General features: G+C 41.3%; 1 protein-coding gene across 1 annotated transcript in view; it reads right to left on the bottom strand.

Moving 5' to 3' along the window:
- Positions 1-22,003, bottom strand: part of PANK4 (pantothenate kinase 4 (inactive)) — a 126,021-nt gene that overhangs the window by 38,635 nt on the left and 65,383 nt on the right. The window contains exons 10-12 of the mRNA XM_082273915.1: positions 17,360-17,515; positions 8,072-8,184; positions 3,907-3,994 (exon numbers count right to left, since the gene is read on the bottom strand). Coding sequence (XP_082130041.1) covers positions 3,907-3,994; positions 8,072-8,184; positions 17,360-17,515 — 357 coding nt within the window. The remainder of the gene's footprint in view (positions 1-3,906; positions 3,995-8,071; positions 8,185-17,359; positions 17,516-22,003) is intronic.

Genomic DNA, 22,003 nt, shown 5'->3' with positions numbered 1-22,003 from the left:
GGATATAGTGCGCGCACCAAAGTCTGCTAAAAAACATGGATAGAGAACAAACAATGTTCGTTTCAGTGAGATCACAAACTCAAGAAAAGGGGAAAGGCGAAGTGGGTTATAAATTTCAAGATTGCTATCATTATGCCAAAAAATTTAATAATATATCTGGCATTATAAAAAGTACTTATAGGTCAACATCTCATTGATACCGGGAGGAGAGGTAGCACTAAGGCGTTCAATCCATAGTGTCTCTCTTTGTAATATGCGTCTGTCCTAGTCACCCCCACTGGGGTCCTGGGGGACAACCGATTAGCGGTTGCCAGTGTAATAAGTCATATTGATTTTCTATATTCTTTGTATATGACATTTTTTAATTCTTCTGTATATGTTTTGTTGGTTCTTGACAGCTCACTGTTGCTTTCCCCGACGCGGCCCCGGTGTGCTTGTAATTGCCCCCGCTATTTTGATTGGCGGACGCACCATGGCCGTGTGTTGGTCCTATGGGCGGGTGCGCGTTGTCGGGAGAGGGGGCAGGTTCCTTGACGGGCGGAATCCGCCCGTGGTCTCCGCCTCCTCTGGCTATCCCGGATGTGGAGCTCCCCTCCGCTATGTCTGGGATAAGCAATGCGCGTGCGCTTTCTTGCGCATGCGCACTTCGACAGCGGGTCCGGTGCGTCACTTCCGGCCCTCTTGGATTGGATGACGCCCGGACTGTGGCGCGAATAAAGACACTGCTATGGCGTGATAGTAGCGTCAGGCGGCCATTGCTTCTGTGCGATCTGGATACCAGGTATTGAATGCTCATCTTTATGCTACTCGGTCTCAGGGTGTAATACAACAGTATGATTACCCCATACTTACTATCTTTATCCTTTCTTTTATATCCTTACCCTAACTGTGTTTTTTATACAGAGGGTCCGATACCTGGTCACCATGGACTTATTTGAGGACAACCCCTGCTTATAAGGATATCCCTCTATTCCTAATTACATAGCCGGCCGATCGCACACTCTGGCCCCTCTACTATCTCTAAGACCATATCTATGGTATGAACACACTTGATATTACTTTGATTATATATATATATATATATATATATAATCTCTTTGTGTGACGTTATTTAACCAGTCAAGGATATTATTATTATAACCTCTACCTCTAATATATCTGTTTTCTTTCTTAGATGTGGGATCTAATGGATCACACCACCATGCTGTAGTATGGGTCATCCTTTGCTTTTAATTTAAAAATAGAGGACTTAAGGATATTTGTGAGGCATATATTCTACCTACTTAAAATATAGGTGGGTTTTTTCCCCCCTTCCTTTGAGTATACTTGTAGATGGTTGTTTTCTCCTCTTTTTTTTAACCATCTCCTTGTATTCTCTTGCTCCCTCTTTTACTTTGAGTCTAGTGTCTTCTTTCATGCCACCGCACCCGCCCGGGGGACTCTCTTATATGGCTGGGTGTCTACCTCCAATCACTTTTTCCAACTGTGCCTTTATGGCCCTATTAGGGGACACGCGCACGGGTGCTGGTCGTTTGGGGTGCAATCAGTGAGCTGTTATATTGTAACATGTATTCATGAAATTTTATTATCGACGCTGTTTTTTCTGTCTCATTCATCTTATATTAGAGCATCTGTATCAATTTGTATAATAAACTTCTGAAGAAGCAGTCTAAACGCCGCGAAACATGTAAAGTATTCCAGACAGACATGGACCCCTTTACACCCATTTGCCAGATGTTCTGGTTCCTTGATATATTTGTATATTTCCATGTCCCTCTTGCTAGAATAACACACACACATACATATACATATACATATATATCTATATCTATATCTATATCTATCTCCTTTACTTGTCATATCCTATGTCCTTTAAATGGGTGTATTTATCCTGTTCTTTGTACTTTTAAAGATATGTTTGTTTGTTTTGATGTAATAAAATCTTTTTAATTTTATCAAATTGTCTCTTGTATGACACCAATAAAGTCCCGTCTATTGCTCCTCCCCATTGTTTCTTGGGGTTCCTGGTGTCGTGAATGCAATAGCCCACTTAATATTGGGTGGATGGGCGTCTTCCGCCTTTTGAGTTGGGTTGTTATTTATGCATCCGCCTCACGATAACCCCTTGAAGCATTGCTTACATGTTCTATTTGGGACGTAGGTGTTTCGATGCATAGAATTATATATATGGCCATATAGCAGTTTTTCAATAATCCATTGAATGGACATCTCTCTTGAAAAGTCAAAAGAAGTACAATAAACCATAAACCAACTTGCACGTTTATATGCACATGCAAAAACCTTGTGTCTGTTCTAATCCATGAAAGATACTCAGTAATGGTATACTAACCATATTTTTATATAATTTATGCATTGGTTAATGCTACCTACAGGTGCATAGTGGCATTTTGCATAATTTTAGAAGCACAGAACATTCAATATTGATTGTACAAAATAAGGGTCATTGATTTGACACTATATAATGATCAGCTATTTTAGATGTAGAATGTATATTACATACTGTACATACATGATGGACACTTGCACCACTAGTGAAAAGGAATGCAGTCAAGCACATTTTTTGCATGACCAATATTTTTCTCATCACCCACGTAGCGTCAGTGTTTCTGCAGAAGCCTTCAATGGACAATTCCTCTTAAATGAACTACTTGGTGGAGTGGGAGATGGGAAAGGTATGTATTTACTTTTTTTTGCTGGATATACTTTGTGGCAATTTTAATATACCCGACAGGGTAACTTCAACTTAAAGTCATGATGTTTAGAGATCACCGTAAAATAATATTCAGTGAATTTTATATGCAAGACTTATGACAAGAATTTATGACTGAAATTAAATCTTGCAATATATTTATTAGAAGTGTGATTTTTTTTTATATGAACTCAGCTTTACCATTTTGCTAAAAGGCACAGGAGCTTGTCATGTACACTGACAAAACTGGTGGCATGCAAGAGAATAAATGTTAATTACACCATTACATATTCACAGCCATCAGGATCCTGAAATGTTGCCAACATGATATTTAAATGCACACATGACTCTTTATAAACTGAGGTGTGAAATATAATACAGGCTGTTACAAAGATCTGGTAGCTACAACTCATTAAATGTTAATTTGCGACTTGAATGACGCACTAACCTGTACACCTGCATCACTGGCGTGCAGTGTTTCTGCAACTACACAGGTGCAATAGCACAAAAACTACAAGTGTTTCACCCCTGCTACAGTAAAAAGTTGTTTTTTTCCCCCTCTTTATTTTTCTGTCTCCCAGTTCCTTTAAGAAGAGTCACAAACCTCATTCTGCAGCATGATAATGCCATTCAGTAAAAAATGGTGAAAAAACAAAAACAGTTTATTCAATTTGCCCCATCTGTAGTTTTTACAATTTTTCCACGATATCTCACAGTCAGATTTAGCAGGGCTCTCACACTGCAAATAAGCCTGCCTGTGTCCTCTTGGTGTACAACCCCCCTCTTTGGTTAAAGCTCCCTGCAAGTAAGTAATTCATAGGAACACAGATGATCAGATCAGACATGTCCTGAGCCAAGAATACATCTGTAGCAGCCTGAACTCTAGAACTAGAGTGGACGTGAAAATGCAAACTTCCGTGCATGTCAAGACCCACAGAGAAGAAGGTGTTTATTAAAATACAAAAACTACAAGATGAATGGGCTATACCCAGCTTTTACTTACTTTCTGAAATTAAAGTAAGGACTTTGGTTCAGTGCAGCTTTACACTGGATTATGTACTGTACATTTTATCAGTAATAACCCAGAAAACAAGATACTATTGTGATCCATAAAAGTGCAACTTACCTCTATAGCACTACTTACAGAGAATCTGGCAGACAAGGAGAACTGTATACATGCAGAAATTGTGGCTCACCTTTGAGTAGGGGTCTGGAAAATTGAATTCATTTAAACAGTGCTCCCGAGTGTCTAGTAAACTGCGGACTGTTAGCGATCCATAAGCACTGGAAAAGATTGCATAAATGTTCTATGAGAAAGGAACAAAGCATTGAAAGAAAGTATGTTCTTTACCAAATACAGTGTTCTGTCAGTGTGCTAGACCAGCCCTCAAAATCTCCATTTGTCTGCTCGCATTTGGCGAGTGGAAATAAGCTGGGGGAGAGTGTAAAGACGCATCGGGAGAGGGGGGCGGTCGATAATTCTCTTCTCAGCAATCGGCCTCCTGGACTGGCTCTTATGATAGACAGCACATTAGCCCAATGCTGGAAAATTGAAGTAATGTGACGTCTATAACACGGTCCAGGAGGCCGGACTTTGACAGCAGCCAGCGTTTCAGATCCAAGCTGTGTCACAGCAGGAGATCCCCGCTCTGTGCGATCCAGCCAGCTCTCCTCCCGATTCCTCCCTGTGATTCCCATGCAGTGATAAGGCTGCATTGATGTTTGCTGATGGGCACTAATGAGACTGCACTGATAAAGTTAATATTTATTTTTGGAACCTAACTTTGCATAAAACATTTAACGGCGTGTTTAGGGGATGAAATAGGGGTGGGGCAGGGTAGGGGTTGGGTGGGGCAGCTGATGACGAGTAACTCTTAAGGCCCGGCTAGAAGCTCAGAACTTGAAATTTTGAGCCCTGTGCTGGACTACTGGTCCCAGAATTATATTTCACACTTTCTTTATGTTAGTAGGGAGCATGCCATCATATTACACTATTCAGAGGGAAAAAAAAATCTGCCATCAATGCCATGGGGCATTAAAGAAAAAAACAGTAACGAGAAACAGAAAGGCTGTCCCCTCCTCCTGAAAAAGCTAAGTGCCTGGCATTCATACACCGTGTTGGTCATGTAAGTTAAAAAAAGTAATTAGTTATAGTTACTTCTCACAAAAAGTAACTGAGTTAGCAACTGAGTTACATCAGTTAAAAAGTAACTAATTACCAGGGAAAGTAACTATTGCGTTACTTTAAAAAAATAGTCAAATATGTCAAATAACTTGGATGCCCCAATATTAAATATGTTAAATGATGGAAATGAACACTAAATAGAAGCAATTATTATTATAAAACATTGTACAGTAATCTACACTATTTAAATGTTGCTGTGGGACAATGAGACACCTGGTGAGGTGAATCCTGATTCCTGAGTGGTACTTGCATGGTATTTGCTGAGTGGTAAATGCGTGGTATTTGCTGAGTGGTACCAACTGCGTGGTATTTGCTAAGTGGCACTGGTGGTACCTGAGTTGTATTTGCCGAGTGGTACCGGCTGGTTGCGTGGTGGTGGTTGTGGTACACTGGTACCTGACCTGAGTCCTCCTGCATGAGTGGTGTTTTTTTTTTTGTTTTCTTTCTCAGTGGTACCTGCTGCTCCTGGTGGTGGTGGTGGTGGGCAGTGGTGTGGCACTGGTGGGAGTACTGGCGGTGTGGTACGGTGGTACCGGACCTGAGTGACTCCTGAATGTGGTATTTTATGTTTTTTTTTTGGTACCTGCTGCTGGCTGGTGGTGGTGGTGGCGTGGCACACTGGTGGGGGTCTGAGTCCTCCTGTCCTGACTGTGACGGAGTCTGTGAGTAACAGTATTTTGTTTTTTTTGTTGTTTTATGGTACCTGTGCTGCAGTGCTGCCTGGTGGTGGTGGCGGTGTGGCACACTGTGGGAGTCTGAGTCCTGATTCCTTCTGACTGTGTGAGTAAACATATTTTTTTTTTTTTTGGTACCTGTGTGCTGCAGACTGCAGTGCTGCCTGGCTAGCTGGTGGTGGTGGTGTGGCCTGCCCAGGCAGGCACACTGGGGTCCGTCTAGCTCCGTCCTCCTCCAGGCCCGTCTGTCTGCCTGTGCTGCCTCTTTTCTGGCTGGCTGTGCCTGACGGACGACTGTGGCGGTGGTGGACTGGACTAATATATTTCATTTTATATTAAAATTATATGGCTCCTGAGTCCTCCCCTCCCTCATGGCCTGGGCTGGTGCGTTGTACTCCAGTCCGCACTCTGCTGCCACTCTGACTGTCTCTCTCTCTCTCTCTCCTCTCGGCCAGTACCACGGACAGCGCCTGCACCTGCCAGGGTCAGAGGAGAGGCTGAATTACACTACTGCCACCTAGTGGCGGTAGATGTAATCGCGGTAACGCCGCCCAGGTAATGGGAATGGCGTTACCATGAGGAGAAGAGTAATCAGTTAGATTACGCGTTACCCTCTAAAGTAACGCCGTTTACTTTAACGCAGTTACAACCATCACTGTTCATACAGACCCTATAGCTTTAAAAGTTTGAACTTCTGACTTGAAACAAGCATGAAAATAAGGACAGATCTTTTTCTACTGGAAAGATATCGGTCCAATTATAGGGTGGAGGAGGACAGTGACTAAAGGATCAGAACTTGTCGCAGACTTTAACAGTCATCCTTGTGTAGGCGTATCACAGGAAGGATATATACAGTAAATATGGGATATAAATCTGATCCCAACATGCTTTTGTCCAAGTTTCTGCCTTAATAGTGCACTGTGTTGCATACTCATTGTTACATTCATGATGATCCATGGCTAATGCAAAGTTACAAAATAGAACAGTAGTGCATACAGTGGTAATATGGGGCCAAGGCAATCAGAATACAAATCCAAACATGTTACCTTGGCTCCATAAAGTAACCAGCACATATCTTATTTTTTTTTTAAATTTAAATTTTTTTATTTTATTTGCATATAAAATTACAATTAAATGTCCACTCAAGTACATAGTTTTCATTAAAATAATTATAAGTTCAGTACTCGGTAAACTCACAATATTTCCACTCCCTCTTGCCCACCCCTTCCCTTCTCCCCTAAAACTCTCCCATTCTCTGTCTGTATAGCCTTATTTCTATTGTTTTCCCAGCTGCAGAATTATTTAAGTATTAATTTCAATATACTTAGTTGTTTTTTTAAAGTCTATCCATTTCCCCCCCATTTTCCTTTTATGTTTATTGGGGTCTCCTCTTGAGAATTACATATGTACTCCATATTGAAAATATTATTTATCTTATTGCACCACTCCTTTAATTTAGGGCTTTCCGTCTCTCTCCACTTTTTTGGTATTATACCCTTTGCTGCATTTAATAATGTTGGGACCAATGTTGATTTGTATTTTTTTAATGGTATTGTTGTTTTATGAAATAAACAAACCCAGGGGTCGTTTGGGATCATTATTCCAGTAATTTCGCCTGTAAATTGGCGGACCTTTGTCCAAAATTCTCTGATTTTTGGACAGTTCCAGAAAATGTGAAACATTGTTCCGGTATTAGCACATTCCTGCCAACATTTGTCTGTCTGGAACTTATTTATCAATTCAGGTGTAATATACCATCTTAGCAGACATTTGTAGTTTAGTTCTATTGTACTTACATCTATGGCAACGGATCCTACCGCTTTCAATACTACATCAGATTCCTGTTTTGACAATTGTACCCCTATTTCTTTTTCCCATTTTTCCATGAACGGGGGTTTCTCCAGGCTGTGCCATTCTGTCAGAATTTTATATATTTGTGATACTCCATGCTTTTGAGTAGATGTGTAACTTAATTTCTCAATAGTATTTAAATTTTTTCCCGTTCTAATTGGTTGTGGTAATGACTTTACAAAATGGCTCAGCTGGAGATACCTCCATTCATCTAATTTTATATTTTTATTATTTTGTTTTAAGTTTTGTAGTGTTTTAAGTATGTCCCTTAATTGTGTATTTCCAATCCATTTTCCATATTTTTCCTCAATTCCCGGTGTGAAGTATTTTGTGTCATTTAGTGATAGCATTGGTGAATTATATTCCCATTTCATTTGTCTGTTAATCTTATCCCATATTTTATAAACAACCTTTGTTAATTCATGCACTGTGTTGCATACTCATTGTTACATTCATGATTATCCATGGCTAATGCAAAGTTACAAAATAGAACAGTAGTGTATACAGTGGTAATATGGGGCCAAAGCAATCAGAATACAAATCCAAACATGTTACCTTGGCTCCATAAAGTAACCAGCACATCTCTTATGATCTTATACACACACATGGTCAATCTATACCTTCTAGAGGCACCAACATCAACATACTCACAAGGGCTGGTGCCTGAGAGTCTGTAATTTGTTCCAGTACTTCTGCTGGAACTTTTCTGCCCGCTCTACTGCATCCCTGGCATCCAGCTGACTGGCAACAGCACGTTTAGCAACCTTAACAATAAAAGGTGTAAGAAAAGGGGTCAATTTGCAGGTTTCCTTTCATTGGTCATGCAGTTAAAAAATATATACTTCAGCCAACTGCTTAAAATATTATATATACACATATACATTATATATATATATATATATATATATATATATATATATATATATATATATATATACACACATACATACATATACACACACATACATACATACATACATACATACACACACACATATATATATATTATACACACACACACACACACACACACACACACACACACACACACACACACACACACACACACACACACACAACCCCCACAACCTGTAAAATTGTTAATGCCAAACATTGTGTTATTTTTTTCCCAGGCTGCAATACGGATGCGGTCCCCCCACAGTACTACAATACATCTTCCAGGAGGTATGATGCATAATTTAACCTGGAAGACTGAGGATATCCTGTAAGTGAAGGGAGTCATGGGCCTGCTCCAAGGGTCCATTACCAGAGCGCCTTGCTCTCACATCATGTGACAAGCTTAAAAACGTTTTCAAAAGGGCATGCAAATAATGAAAAAAAAGCTACTACTGGGGAGAATAGTTTGCTTTGATTTCTTGATCAATCACTTACTATTTTGGTGATAATGATCACCAGGACAAAAGGTAAAATCTCCCCAGGGGCTCTAAAAAGGTTTTAACATTAGATATGCTTCATTACTATTATAAATAAGTTTAAAATTGATGTAAAATACAATGTACTATAATTCTACTTTCTAGAATAAGGACCTGATCCTGTCCTGAAACCTCTCTCATACAATAATTTGTGATGTCCTATTGATAGTAATAACTGGAAAGCAACATTTTGCTTTAAATGTGCTTAGATTTTTTTCTTTAACCACTTACCGCCCGCCCGCCGTCATATGACAGCGGGACGGTGCGGCTATTATCCTGGGCGGACGTCATATGACGTGACCCAGGAAATGCACGGCAGGCGCGCGATCGCGGGCGCGCCGCCGTGCACTGCCGGTGTCGGGGTGTCCCCGGGACACCCCCCGTCACCGGCAGGGGGGAAACAGCCACTGGGCGTGGCTGTTTCCCACGTGATCGGCTGTGTTCCAATGACACAGCCGATCACAATGGAGGCGGCCGGGAGATGACCGCGCATGCGCGATCGGGAGCGCGCAGCGCGGTCATGTCGGTGGCACTGTGTTCCGTAGGAACACAGCTGTCACCGGCAGTAGTAAATAGTCACTGATAGTGACTGTTTACTATGTGATCGGCTGTGAATCCATTCACAGCCGATCAGAAAATGTAAACAAAGAGCAGTAACACACTGTTACTAGCTCTTCTCCCTCCCTCCTTTCCAGTGTGAGGGGAGAAGAACTAGAAACAGTGAGTTACTGCTCTGTGTACCTGCAAAAGTAAAATCACACTAATAAAGGTCCCCACACAGTCCTCAGCCCCCCCCAATGTCACCTGTCACCCAACAGTCACCTCATCAGTGCCCAGAAATTGATACCCAAAACGTTCACATGTGAGCGCAGCGATCGCGGGCAGAATCACCGCGATTCTGCCCGCAATCCAGAAATCATTGCAAATTGCGGGACGCCTGTGCGTTGCCCGTGATTTGCAATAGCACCCCAAACACTGTGCAATGTTGCCGCCATTTCCGCCTGCCGAATCGCGGTAACATCGCGCAAACATCGCATGACGCCCAAAAAAGGTACAAGAGCTTCTTTGGGGCGTCATGCGTTGTTTGCGCGATGTTACCGCGATTCGGCAGGCGGAAATCGCAGCAACATCGCACAGCGTTTGGGGTGCTATTGCAAATCACGGGCAACGCACAGGCGTCCCGCAATTTGCAATGATTTCTGGATCACGGGCAGAATCGCAGTGATTCTGCCCGTGATCGCTACGCTCACATGTGAACGTAGCCTAAAGTTCACCGGTCACCAGAGACTGCCATCAGTACCGCCATGCACCATCGCCGTCACCTGTCACCCATCAGTGACCATCGCCTGTCACCTGTCACCCCATCAATCACCGTCACCTGTCACCCCATCAGTCATTGTCACCTGTCACCCCATCAGTCATCGTCATCTGTCACCCTATCAATCATCGTCACTTGACACCCCATCAGTGATCGTCACTTGTCACCTCATCAATCATCGTCACCTGTCACCTCATCAGTCATCATCACCTGTCACCCCATCAGTCATCGTCACCTGTCACCCCATCAGTCATCATCACCTGTCACCCCATAAGTCATTGTCACCTGTCACCCCATCAGTCATTGTCACCTGTCACCCCATCAGTCATTGTCACCTGTCACCCCATCAGTCATCGTCACCTGTTTGCCATATGCATGCAATCACTTACTGACCGCCTAACGACTATATGCGTCGGCCATTAAAAGCTAAATACTGGGGTTATGGCAGCAGATAGCCCCCATAACCCCGGTATTTTTTGAAACGGCGGGCGGTCGGCTTTCAGATAAGGGTGGTCCCAGTGGCAGATTCGCCGCGGAATTACCCTTACGGTGCAGGGGAAGAGGTGCCCCCCCCCCCCCCTCCTGCCGCGTCCCAGACGTTTTCCCAGCTTACCGGACCCGCCGGCAGCGGGGAAAACTATCCGGTCCCGGACCCTCAGAGACAGGAAGTCGAGTGAGGGCAAGATGGCCCTCACTCAACTCTATGGTCTTGGAGGACCGGAGCTACGTCAAAAGACGTTGCCTAGCAACCAGTTTAAAGGGCCGCTTTTTTTTTTTCTTTTTTTTTTTTCCTCTTTCAACAATTTTTTTTTTTCTTTTCTTTTTTAGTGTAGTTGTGAGGTGTGAGGTCTTTTTGACCCCAGATCTCACAATAAAGAGGACCTGTCATGCCTATTTCTATTACAAGGGATGTTTACATTCCTTGTAATAGGAATAAAAATGATCAAAACATTTTTTTTTTTTTAAACTGTGTAAAAATAAAAAAATAATAAATAAAATAAATAGGAAAAAAAAAAAAAAAAAAAATTAAAGCGCCCTGTCCCCGTTAGCTCGCGCACAGAAGCAAACGCATACGCAAGTCCCGCCCACATATGTAAACGGTGTTCAAACCATACATGTGAGGTATCGCCGCGATCGTTAGAGCGAGAGCAATAATTTGAGCCCTAGACCTCCTCTGTAACTCTAAGCTAGTAACCTGCAGAAATTTTTAAAATGTTGCCTATGGGGATTTTTAATTACCAATGTTTGGCGCCATTCTGTGAGCATGCGCAATTTTGAAGCATGACATGTTGGGTATCTAATTACTCGGCGTAACATTATCTTTCACATTATGGAAAAAAATTGTGCTAAATTTACTGTTTTCTTATTTTTTAGTTCAAAAAAGTGAATTTTTTTCAAAAAAATCGCATCTGGAAGACTGCTGCGCAAATATGGTGTGATAAAAAATATTGCAACGATCTCCATTTTATTCTCTAGGGTCTCTGCTAAAAAAAAATATATAATGTTTGGGGGTTCAAAGTAATTTTCTAGCAAAAAAAATGATTTTAGCTTGTAAACACCAAGTGTCAAAAATAGGCCCAGTCTTAAAGTGGATAAATGGACAACTTTGTGTAAAGCGCTACTTGGATGTGAGGCCTATGTATGTGGCCAGGCTGTGAAAAAGTGTTACACATGTGGTATCGCCATACTCAGGAGGAATAGCAGAATGTATTTTGGGGTGCAAGTTTTGCTATGTACATGCTATGTGTTAGAAATATTGCATAAATGGACAGCTTTGTGTAAAAAAAAATGTGTTTTCATTTTCTTTCCACATTTTCCAAAAACTTGTGGAAAAAAAATGACATATTCAAAAGACTCATTATGCCTCAAAAATTATACGTTGGGCTGTTTGCTTTCCAAAATGGGGTCATTTTATGGGGGTTTCCATTGTCCTGGTGCTCCAGGGCCTTCAAAAGTGCGATAGGTTGTCAGGAAATTATATGTGTAATTTGTGCTCCTAGAATGCCGGACGGGGCTACTTGAATGTTAGGCCTCTGTATGTGGCCAGGCTGTGAAAAAGTCTCACACATGTGGTATCGCCATACTCAGGAGGAATAGTAGAATGTGTTTTGGGGTGTAGTTGCAAGTATACATGTGCTGTGTGAGAGAAATAACCTGTTAATATGGCAATTTGTAAAAAAAAAATAAAAAATAAAAAAAAAATCTTCATTTTGCAAAGAGTTGTGGGAAAAAATGACAACTTCAAAAAACTCACCATGCCCCTTATTAAATACCTTGGAATGTCTTCTTTCCAAAAAGGGGTCATTTGGGGGGTATTTGTACTTTCCTGACTTTTTAGTGTCTCAAGAAATGAGATAGGCCTTCAGTACATCAGGTGTGATCAAGTGTGATCAATTTTCAATGATTCGCACCATAGCTTGTGGACTCTATAACTTTCACAAAGACCAAATAATATACACTTACTTAGGTTATTTTTACCAAAGATAAATAGCAGTATAAATTTTGGCCAAAATTTGTGAAGAAAAATGACTAATTTGCAAAATTTTATGACAGAAAAAAAGAAAAATGCGTTTTTTCACGATATTTTTAGTCTTTTTTTATTTATAGCACAAAAAATAAAAAACCCAGTATTGATCAAATACCATCAAAAGAAAGCTCTATTTGTGTGAAAAAAAGGACACAATTTTTGTATGGGTACAGTGTTGCATGACTGAGTAATTCTCAGTCAAAGTGTGAGAGCGCTGAAAGCTGAAAATCGGTCTGGGCAGGAAGGGGGTGAAAGTGCACTGTAGGCAAGTGGTTAATGCAAGATACAGAATTATAGCTGGTCACTATAGGTCTCTTGTACTTTACAATTATCTATTCACTAGGTTTCATACAATCTGCTACTATAGTTTTCAAAGTAAAGTAGGAATGGTAACTACAGAAGTTTAAAAATTTTAAAAACCTGCAGCAGATGTCATAAATAAAATACCCACTCGATGGCACCAAACTACATCTATTGAAAAGGAAACTGACAAGTCAGGATTGCCATACACACATTATATACATCTATATCTATCTATCTCACACATACACTAGATTACCAAAAGCATTGGAACGCCTGCCTTTACACACGCATGAACTTTTAATGGCATCAAAGTCCTAGTCCCTAGGGTTCAATAGGGAGTTGGCCCACCCTTTGCAGCTATAACAGCTTCAGTTATTCTGGGGATTATGGTGTGGGGTTGTTTTTTCTGGGGTTGGGCTTGGCCCCTTAGTTCAAGTGAAGGGATTTCTTAAGGCGTCAGCATAGCAAGACATTTTGGACAATTTCATGCTCCCAACTTTGTTGTAACAGTTTGGGGATGGCCCCTTCCTGTTCCAACATGACTGCACACAAGTGCACAAAGCAAGGTTCATAAAGACATGGATGAGCGAGTTTGGGGTGGAGAACTTGACTGACCTGCACAGTCCTGTTGAGTCCTGACCTCAACCCGACAGAACACCTTTGGGATGAATTAAATCGGAGACTTCGAGCCAGGCCTTCTCTCAAACATCAGTGCCTGACCTCCCAAATGCGCTTCTGGAAGAATGGTCGAACATTCCCATAGACACACTCCTAATCCTTGTGAACAACCATCCCAGAAGAGTTGAGTTGAAGCGGTTATAGCTGCAAAGGGTGGGCCAACTCAACATTGAACCCTACGGACTAAGACTGGGATGCCATTAAAGTGTGTGTGTGTGTGTGTGTGTGTGTGTGTGTGTGTGTGTGTGTGTGTGTGTGTGTGTGTGTGTGTGTGTGTGTGTAAGGACAGTTGTCCCAATACTTAGTGTACACACACACTATGCAAGGTAAAGTATAGAGGCTTGGAAAGATCAGTTTGTAATTGGATAGAAAACTGCCTAAAAGATAGAATTCAGAGAGTAGTGGGTAAGGATTCTTACTCATAATGGTCTAAGGTTATCAGTGGTGTACCCCAAGGTTCAGTGTTGGGACCCTTACTTTTTAATATCTTTATAAATGATATAGGGTCTGGGATTAAAAGTACCATTTCAGTCTTTGTAGATGACACCAAGAGTTGCAGTGGAATAATAATCCTTACAGGATGTCTCCAACTTACAAGCTGACCTCAATGCACTGCTTCATTGGGCAACTATGTGGCAAATCTGGTTTAACCACTTTACTACCAGTCACGTAACCTCTACGTCATCAGACTTTGCGGGGTTATACCGGGATGATGCCTCTAGCTAGAGGCATCATCCCGGTACCGTTGTTTGAAGCCGACGGTCGGCTTTCCGTCGGTAACGATCGATGCGGCTCGGGAGCCGCTCGATCGTTACCCGGGGGGGCGGGAGGGGACGTCCCCCCCCTCCCGCCGCCTTCCGCGGCTTTGCTCGGGGCTACCGTCCCACCGGGAGCCCCGAGCACCCAGCCGGCACGTCCGCCGGCTGGATGGAGTCCCGATGAATGCCGGAAACGGCATCGATCGGGTCTCCGATGACGTAACCCGGAGGCGGCGTCCATGACGTCACGTCCGGGTTACTGTGCTGCAAAAGGCGGCAGATTTGAAAAACGGCTGTATGCAAAAATGCCGTTTTCGGCGTTTTGCATACAGGGAAGTGTAGTGGAGGGGTCTAGGGTCTTTTAGACCCTCGATCCCTCCATAAAGAGTACCTGTCACGACATATTGCTGTCACCAGGGATGTTTACATTGCTTGTGACAGCAATAAAAGTGATCAGATTTTTTTTTTTTTAAAAACCTGTAATAAAGTTTAAAAAAAAAGAAAAAATAAATAGGAAAAAAAAAAAAAAAAAAAAAAATTTAGCCGTCCCCGTCACCGTTAGCTCGCGCACAAAAAAAAACGTATACGCAAGTCGAGCCGCAAATGAAATCGCTGTTCAAACCACACATGTGAGGTATCGCCGCGATCGCCAGAGCGTGGGCAATAATTAAAAAAAAAGAGCTACACTCTAACTCTAAACTGGTAACCGTTAAATAAATTTAAAGCGTCGCAGATTGAGATCTCTATTGACCGTAGTTTGTCGCCATCCCACGGGGGGGCGCAATTTTAAACCGTAACATGTTTGGTATCTATTTACTCGGCGTGACATCATCTTTCACAATATACAAAAAAAATGGGCTAACTTTACTGTTTAGTATTTTTTAAATGCAGTGAAATGTGATTTTTCAAATTTTTTCCAAAAAAATGGCGTTTTAAAGACCGCTGCGCAAATACCGCGTGACAAAAAATTTTGCAATGACCGACATTTTATTCTCCAGAGTCTTTGCTAAAAAAATATATATAATGTTTGGGGGTTCTAAGTAGTTTTCTAGGAAAAAATACTGGTTTTAACTTGTGAACAAAAAGTGTCCGAAATAGGGCTGGGGCTAAAGTGGTTAAGGTTGATAAATGTAAAGTTATGCTAAGAATATGCATGAATCATACATACTAGTGGGATTAGAACTGGGGGAATCCATAGTGGAGAAGGATCTGGGTGTTCTGGTAAATCATAAGCTTAATAGCATGCAATGGCAAGGAGAAAGAAAAAAGAGAAAAAAAGAGAAAAAAAAAGAGGAGAAAAAAAGAGAAAAAAAAAGAGGAGAAAAAAAGAGAAAAAAAAAGAGGAGAAAAAAAGAGAAAAAAAAAGAGGAGAAAAAAAGAGAAAAAAAAAGAGGAGAAAAAAAGAGAAAAAAAAAGAGGAGAAAAAAAGAGAAAAAAAAAGAGGAGAAAAAAAGAGAAAAAAAAAGAGGAGAAAAAAAGAGAAAAAAAAAGAGGAGAAAAAAAGAGAAAAAAAAAGAGGAGAAAAAAAGAGGAGAAAAAAAGAGAAAAAAAAAAAAGAAAAAAAAAGGAGAAAAAAAGAGGAGAAAAAAAGAGAAAAAAAAAAAGAGGAGAAAAAAAGAGAAAAAAAGAGAAAAAAAGAGAAAAAAAGAGAAAAAAAGAGAAAAAAAGAGAAAAAAAAGAGAAAAAAAGAGAAAAAAAGAGAGAGATTTTTTCTCCAAATACGGAAAGGTTTCTTCACAGTAAGAGCTGTGAAAATGTGGAATAAACTCCCTCCAGAGGTGGTTCTGGGCCTGGATTCAATCCTTGGTGTACATAATATAAATGGGAGAGAACCACAAGCGCCAATCTAAGTGTAGTATAAACACACTTTAATACAAGGTAAGAGCAATGTTACTCACAAGAGTAGCGTAAAAACAGGCATCAAACATGAATAAGGAGGTCCTGGGCATCAGGCATCTGGGGGGGTCCCTTCAGGCCTGAAGAAGGAGCGCATGCTCCGCAATGCATCGCCGTTTGCCTGCAGCTCGGCATCCAGGAAGTGACATCACTGCCCTCGGACGTATGGACGTTCTGAGCTAGAGCAGCCCACGGATCAGGACAGCCTCCTGCCAGCACACAGGAGACCTCCGCTCCTCTGCATAAGCTGCATCCAGTACCAGAGGGACCCCGCAGATGCCTGATACCCAGGACCTCCTTATTCATGTTTTGATGCCTGTTTTTACGCTACTCTTGTGAGTAACATTGCTTTTACCTTGTATTAAAGTGTTTTTATGCTACAATATGCTACACTTAGATTGGCGCTTGTGGTTCTCTCTCCTTGTATTTTATGACAGAGCCGCTTCTCTCTCCACTGCCAGAAGCCATCTCAGTGTACAGACTCTTCATCAGAACTTTAATAAACCCCCTCCCCCCCCCCCCCATCCCAGTAAGGACTGCATGAGCACTACTTGTTATCTGGTTGCGCCATTACCCTGTTTTTGATCATAAATGGGTACTAATATTTATAGGTAAAGTTGATCCAGAGAATATCCAATTGCCTCTCGGTGGATCAGGAAGGACATTTTTTCCCCCTGCAGTAGCAAATTGGATCATGCTTTGCTGGTGTTTTTTCGTCTTCCTCTGGATCAACTGTGGGTATAGGATTGTGTATATGGGATTGTATGGTTGGGTTTTCTTTTTTTGATTTTTATTGGTTGAGCTAGATGGACTGGTGTCTTTTTTCAACCTGACTAACTATGTAACTATGTAATGAACCATTCCTTTGTTGGTCTCTTCTTTGAAAAACAAATTAGGTTTCCGATGTTGAATATATTTAACTGAACTGTAGTTCATTGCAGATGGTTCTTAGCTTCTGATATATTAACAGGTTTCACCAATACAATACTTTTCTTTGGGACTTCAGGCACAAGGATATATACTCACTCCTTCTAAAGCATCTTCGAAGCAGGTGAGCCAGTACTGCCGAGCCATCGCATCTTCTGTAAGATCCACTGTATCAGGAACATAGGAAGATGGGTCAAACAGCAGAGGGAGGTTTACTAGTTGACGCTCCAGCCGGTCCATCTCCAACATGTCAAACTGCAGAGCACAAGAGTCTACATTTGAGACAGCACCAAAGTCTGGGCAGAGCATAGAAGACAATAGATTTATTGTATGAAACAAAGAACACTGTGCTGCCCATAACAAACTACTGTAGCACTGGGTTATAGCATACAGACTAATGAGCTGATAAAGGTACAAATGCATTCTCACCTTTCACATGGATGCATTTATTGGTAGAAGTCAGGGGTGCTCAGATTTTCTAAAAAGGGCCAGTTCACTGCACTTTATACTTTAGGGGGGCCAGACTGTGGTCAGTAGGAGTAGTGAAGGCTCCAGTGCCAGTAGGAGTAAAAAATACTACAGGGTTGTTGGTCAGTGGGAATAAAAAGAAAAAAAAAATCCTGTGGTCAGCAGGATGCCTCATCACTGGTGTCTGTGGAAGGAATTATGCCCTATTAATGGGTGTCATTGGGAGGAATTGTGCCCCAGTGTTGGTGTCACTGATAGGAATTTGATCCCATTGCTGGTGTCACTAAGGGAAATTATGCACCATTGTTGGTATCAAGAATAGTGACCCACATAAAGGCAAGCATATTCTTATTTAGCCAGAGAATGTATAAGCAAGTATCATCCATAAGCTGCCTGATAGCATAGTCTCTCCTCGTTATGCCTACTGAGTGTAATGCAGATTTAAGGATAAGTTCACCTTTTGTAACAGGTTACACCCATAATAAGGGTGTAACATGTTACAGATGCACCAGCCCCCTCATCCCTGGTATGACAGCGAGCAGTGGATCTTCTCCCTCATTCACGGTCACAAGTTAAAAAAATAAAAAAAACACGTGCCAGTGCAGAGCCCTGCCAGCGACATTCTTTCACAGAGTTCAGTGAAGGTGAAAACTACCTGTACCGTCCACCTTTGCAGCTTTTAGCTTGTAGTTCTCAATGAACTACCAGGACACTGTTGAGCACTCTAGGTAGTTCATGGAGTCTTCCTGTCAGTAACTGCCAGCTTGTGTGAGGTATGAGCAAACAGATTACACAGACTGTCTTGCAAGAACCCTGTATTGCACCCGCGATCTGCTGAGGCTTTGCAGGCTCAGTCAAAAAATGATTAAGGCCCCTTTCACACGGGCGTCCTGTATGTCTGTATATCACCCCATCCATTTGCGGGTGATATATGGACATAATGCACGTCAATGGGATTGCTGACATCCGATTTGCATCCTTTCAGTTCTGTTCCATTTTTTGAAACGGAACAGAACCCTATTTTTTCTTCCGTTTAGAAAACGGAACTGATGCAAAAATCGGATGTCAGCAGTGTCATCCGCTGACATCCGCAATCCCATAGACATGCATTATGTTCGTATATTATCCACAAACGGATGGGATGATATGCGGACATACGGACCAGATGACACAAATGTCATCCGTGTCCGTGAAAAAAAAAAAAGTGCCGGAGCGGATTGCAATACGATCCGCTCCGTGTGAAAGGGGCCTTACTGCAAAAAAGTGCATTTATTTATTTTCTTTACAAAGGTGAACTTCTCCTTTAACCTTTCCCCAAGCTATAACATGCTTTGAGCTACACCCTTTGCAGTGATCCCTCAACACTGCATCTTTGAACTGGGACAGCTAGATCATATGACCTGATCATGGATTATTAGCAATTAGCATAATCTATGTCAAAGTTGCTGAGTTCAAAATGTAATATTCACTTTGAACACTTGATGGTGCTGTGACATTGCCATATTTAAAACTGAACTTTACTGTGCTTCCATTCAAATCTTCCTCTTATTATTCCTACCTCCCAATCCCCTCAAAATGTTATTGAATTATGAAAAAAAAAAAAAAAAAAAAAACAGTTTATTACATTCCTTTTTTTTTTTTTTTTTTTTTTTTTTAGAACCAGTGACATCATTACTAGGTCTTTGTGCTTATCTATGCAATGCAGACAGATCATAGCTGGCGGGAGGGACCAACAGGGTGCTGTACATAGCTTTTTGAAAACCGAAATATGGTGATAACCCTCATATGTGTTGCTGATCTTCCATGACTTAAAGAGCTAAAGCCCAATAAATAAAAGAAGTGGGCTAGGGACAGTATGGCTGGGAATAAAAGATAATGCAGATAATAAAGATAATGCAGGGTGTCTTCGAGATAGGAAATTACATGGGCTCTGTATGACTTACTCACACTTTAATGTAGCCCAGTGAGATCAGAGTAAATGAAGTAATTTCAGTACAGGAGAGACACCTGTACAACTTGGCAAGAATGTTCAGTTTTAAGTTGCAAAGTTCAACTTGTAATATTTATCTTGGAATAAGAAATATTTTCAGCAATAACTGACATATTCAACCGAACCAAAAACATGCTTCTAGTTGCATCTGAAACACAAACTTTCTACAAATAGCAGGGCAAGTATGCAGCTAAAGTGACTTGATAATACACAGAGAAAGTAAATACTAGTGTGCCAGAAAAAGAACAAGAACAAAGCTGACCAATTCTATAAAATGTCCTAATAAATGGCAGGCTGTATTGGCTGTCACCGTTCCCTACTGTGATCAGAACTTGTCACTATAATACCTCCACCAATTTTTAGTAGCTCAGTGTACATTGTAGAACAGACTGCCAACCTGACCAGCAAATTGACTTTCACTGCAACTAAAACAGCAACACATAATGCAATTCTACAAGCACCGACATGTAAAATTACTTACTGAAAACTGATGTTAAGAGTGATGAAAGGAAAAAAAAAAAAACAAACACAAAAAGTAATATAAGAATGTGCAGAAATCAAAGTGGTAAAATGATTAAGAAAAACAACACAGATTACCAGTTACAGAAAGAAAGATCAAGTGTGTAACTATATTGGACTTTTGTATCTCGGATGAGATTTTTTTTTTTTTTTTTTTTTTTTTTTTATTCAACTTTCTTCATTATCTTACTTTTTCTGTTTTCTAGTTACAGAGGTGACTGTATAACCTTTAAACATCCTTAATTATAAGAAACTTGCATTGAGAGAAAGACGAACACTACTTCTAGTAACCTTATTCTGGAAAGGCCAGGAGCCTGGTCGTCTCTGGCTTCTATTATTCTGGAGTCTGCAATAGCAAGCCACTTTTTTCAGTATAGGTTTCTTTCAAAATAATTTTTAAAATAGCTGACCTCCATCAGAAAGTTCTAGTTTCCTGGCTAGTATGTTGATCCAGTAAACTTTAAACTGAACAGCAGGGATGATATATAGTCTGCTTATCTATATTTGGGCCAGCTTTGTCCAATGTACAGAGCATCCGGAAAGTAATCACAGCACTTCGCTTTTTCCACATTTTGTTAGGTTACAGCCTTCTTCCAAAATCGATTAGATTAAATTAATTATTTTCCTTAAAATTCTACAAACAATACCCCATAAGGACAAACGCGACAAAAAATAATAAAAATCACATGTACATAAATATTTACAGCCTTTGCCATGACACTCAAAATTGAGCTCAGGTACATCCTGTTTCCATTGATCAGACATAAAATGTTTCTACAACCTAATTGAAGTACACCCGTGGTAAATTCAGTGGATTGAAAATGATTTGGAAAGGCACACACCTGTCTATATGAGGTTTCACAGTTAACAGTACATGTAAGAGCACAAACCAAGCCATGAAGTCCAAGGAATTGTCTGTAGACCTCTGAGACAGGATTGTATCAAGGCACAGAAACATTTCTGCGGCAATGAAGGTCCCAATGAGCACAGTGGTCTCCATCTTCTGTAACTGGAAGAAGTTTGGAACTACCAGGACTCTTCTTAGTGCAGGAGGCCCCGGCCAAACTGAGCGATCGGGGGAGAAGGGCCTTAGTCAGGGGAGTGACCAAGAACCAGATTGTCACTCCAGAGCTTCAGTGTTTCTCTGTGGGAAGAGAACCATCTCTGCAGCGCTTCACTAATCAGGCCTGTATGGTAGAGTGGCCAGACAGAAGCCACTCCTCAGTAAAAAGGCACATGATAGCCTGCCTGGAGTTAAGAAACAAAAGTCTCTGGTCTGATGAAACAAAGATTGATCTCTTTGACCTGAATAGTAAGCGTCATGTCTGAAGGAAACCAAGCACTGCTTATCACCTGGCCAATACCATCACTACAGTGAAGCATATCAGTGGCAGCATCAGGCTGTGGGGATGTTTTTCAGGGGCAGGAACTGGGAGACTAGTCAGGATTGAGGGAAAAGATGAATGTAGCAATGTACAGAGACATTCTTGATGAAAACCTGCTTCAGAGCTCTCTGGACCTCAAGACTGAGGCGAACAGGACAATGACCCTAAGCACACAGTCAAGATAACAAAAGGAGTGGCTACAGGACAACTCTGAATGTGGCCCAGCCAGAGCACAGACTTGAACAAGATTGTACATCTCTGGAGAGATCTGAAAGTGGCTGTGCACTGACGCTCCCCATCCAACCTGATGAAACTTGAGCAGTCCTGCAAAGAAAAATGGGAGAAACTACCCAAAGATATGTGTGCTAAGCGTGTAGCATC

The sequence above is a fragment of the Pelophylax lessonae genome, assembly GCF_965119305.1.
Source record: "Pelophylax lessonae genome assembly, chromosome: 12".
Lineage (NCBI taxonomy): Eukaryota > Metazoa > Chordata > Amphibia > Anura > Ranidae > Pelophylax > Pelophylax lessonae.
The sequence above is the reverse complement of the archived record's forward strand: the minus strand, read 5'-3'. Positions and strand labels throughout refer to the sequence as shown.